This window comes from Chaetura pelagica, unplaced genomic scaffold, assembly GCF_000747805.2.
Source record: "Chaetura pelagica isolate M959 unplaced genomic scaffold, ChaPel_1.0 scaffold3, whole genome shotgun sequence".
Taxonomy (NCBI): domain Eukaryota; kingdom Metazoa; phylum Chordata; class Aves; order Apodiformes; family Apodidae; genus Chaetura; species Chaetura pelagica.
In genome coordinates, this window is record NW_009952974.1 from 13588179 (window position 1) to 13588803 (window position 625).

The 625-nt window shown below is 43.5% G+C and overlaps 1 protein-coding gene across 1 annotated transcript in view; it reads left to right on the forward strand.

The window, feature by feature from the left end:
- Positions 1-625, forward strand: part of LOC104387543 (homeobox protein Hox-D9a-like) — a 1224-nt gene extending 599 nt beyond the window's left edge. Inside the window, exon 2 of the mRNA XM_009996315.1 lies at positions 384-625. Within this exon, the coding sequence (XP_009994617.1) occupies positions 384-625 (242 nt within the window). The remainder of the gene's footprint in view (positions 1-383) is intronic.

The window sequence follows — 625 nt, forward strand, 5'->3', positions numbered from 1 at the left end:
GGGGGGGGGAGAGAGAGAGAGGGAGAGAGGCAGAGAGAGGGGCAGAAAGAGAGGAAGAGAAAGAAAGAAAGGAAGAAATTGCCCCTTTGATTTATTGCCGAAACCTGTAAGGCTCGAATGTGCAAAACTGATAGTTTTACTAACCTATAAAAACGTCTAGACGCCTACCCCAGCGCAAGCAGCAACAAGCACCCATAAAAGACTCCACATAACCACCTACCATCAAGACATCATTTGTACAGTAAACAGACTGGGGCATTAAAGCTTTTATGATAATTCCTCCAAAGTTGTGAAAACAGTCCATCCTTCGTTAAATTAATTTAACGACCTTTCTCTCCCCTCCATCCCCCCACCCCGTCCCCTATATACCTCCCTTCTTCCAGATAACCCTGCAGCAAACTGGATCCATGCTCGTTCAACGAGGAAAAAGCGTTGTCCCTACACAAAGTATCAAACTCTGGAACTGGAAAAGGAATTTCTCTTTAACATGTACCTCACCCGAGATCGCCGTTATGAAGTAGCTAGGATTTTAAATCTCACAGAGAGACAGGTCAAAATCTGGTTTCAGAACAGAAGAATGAAAATGAAAAAGATGAACAAGGAGAAAGGCAATAAAGGAGACTAA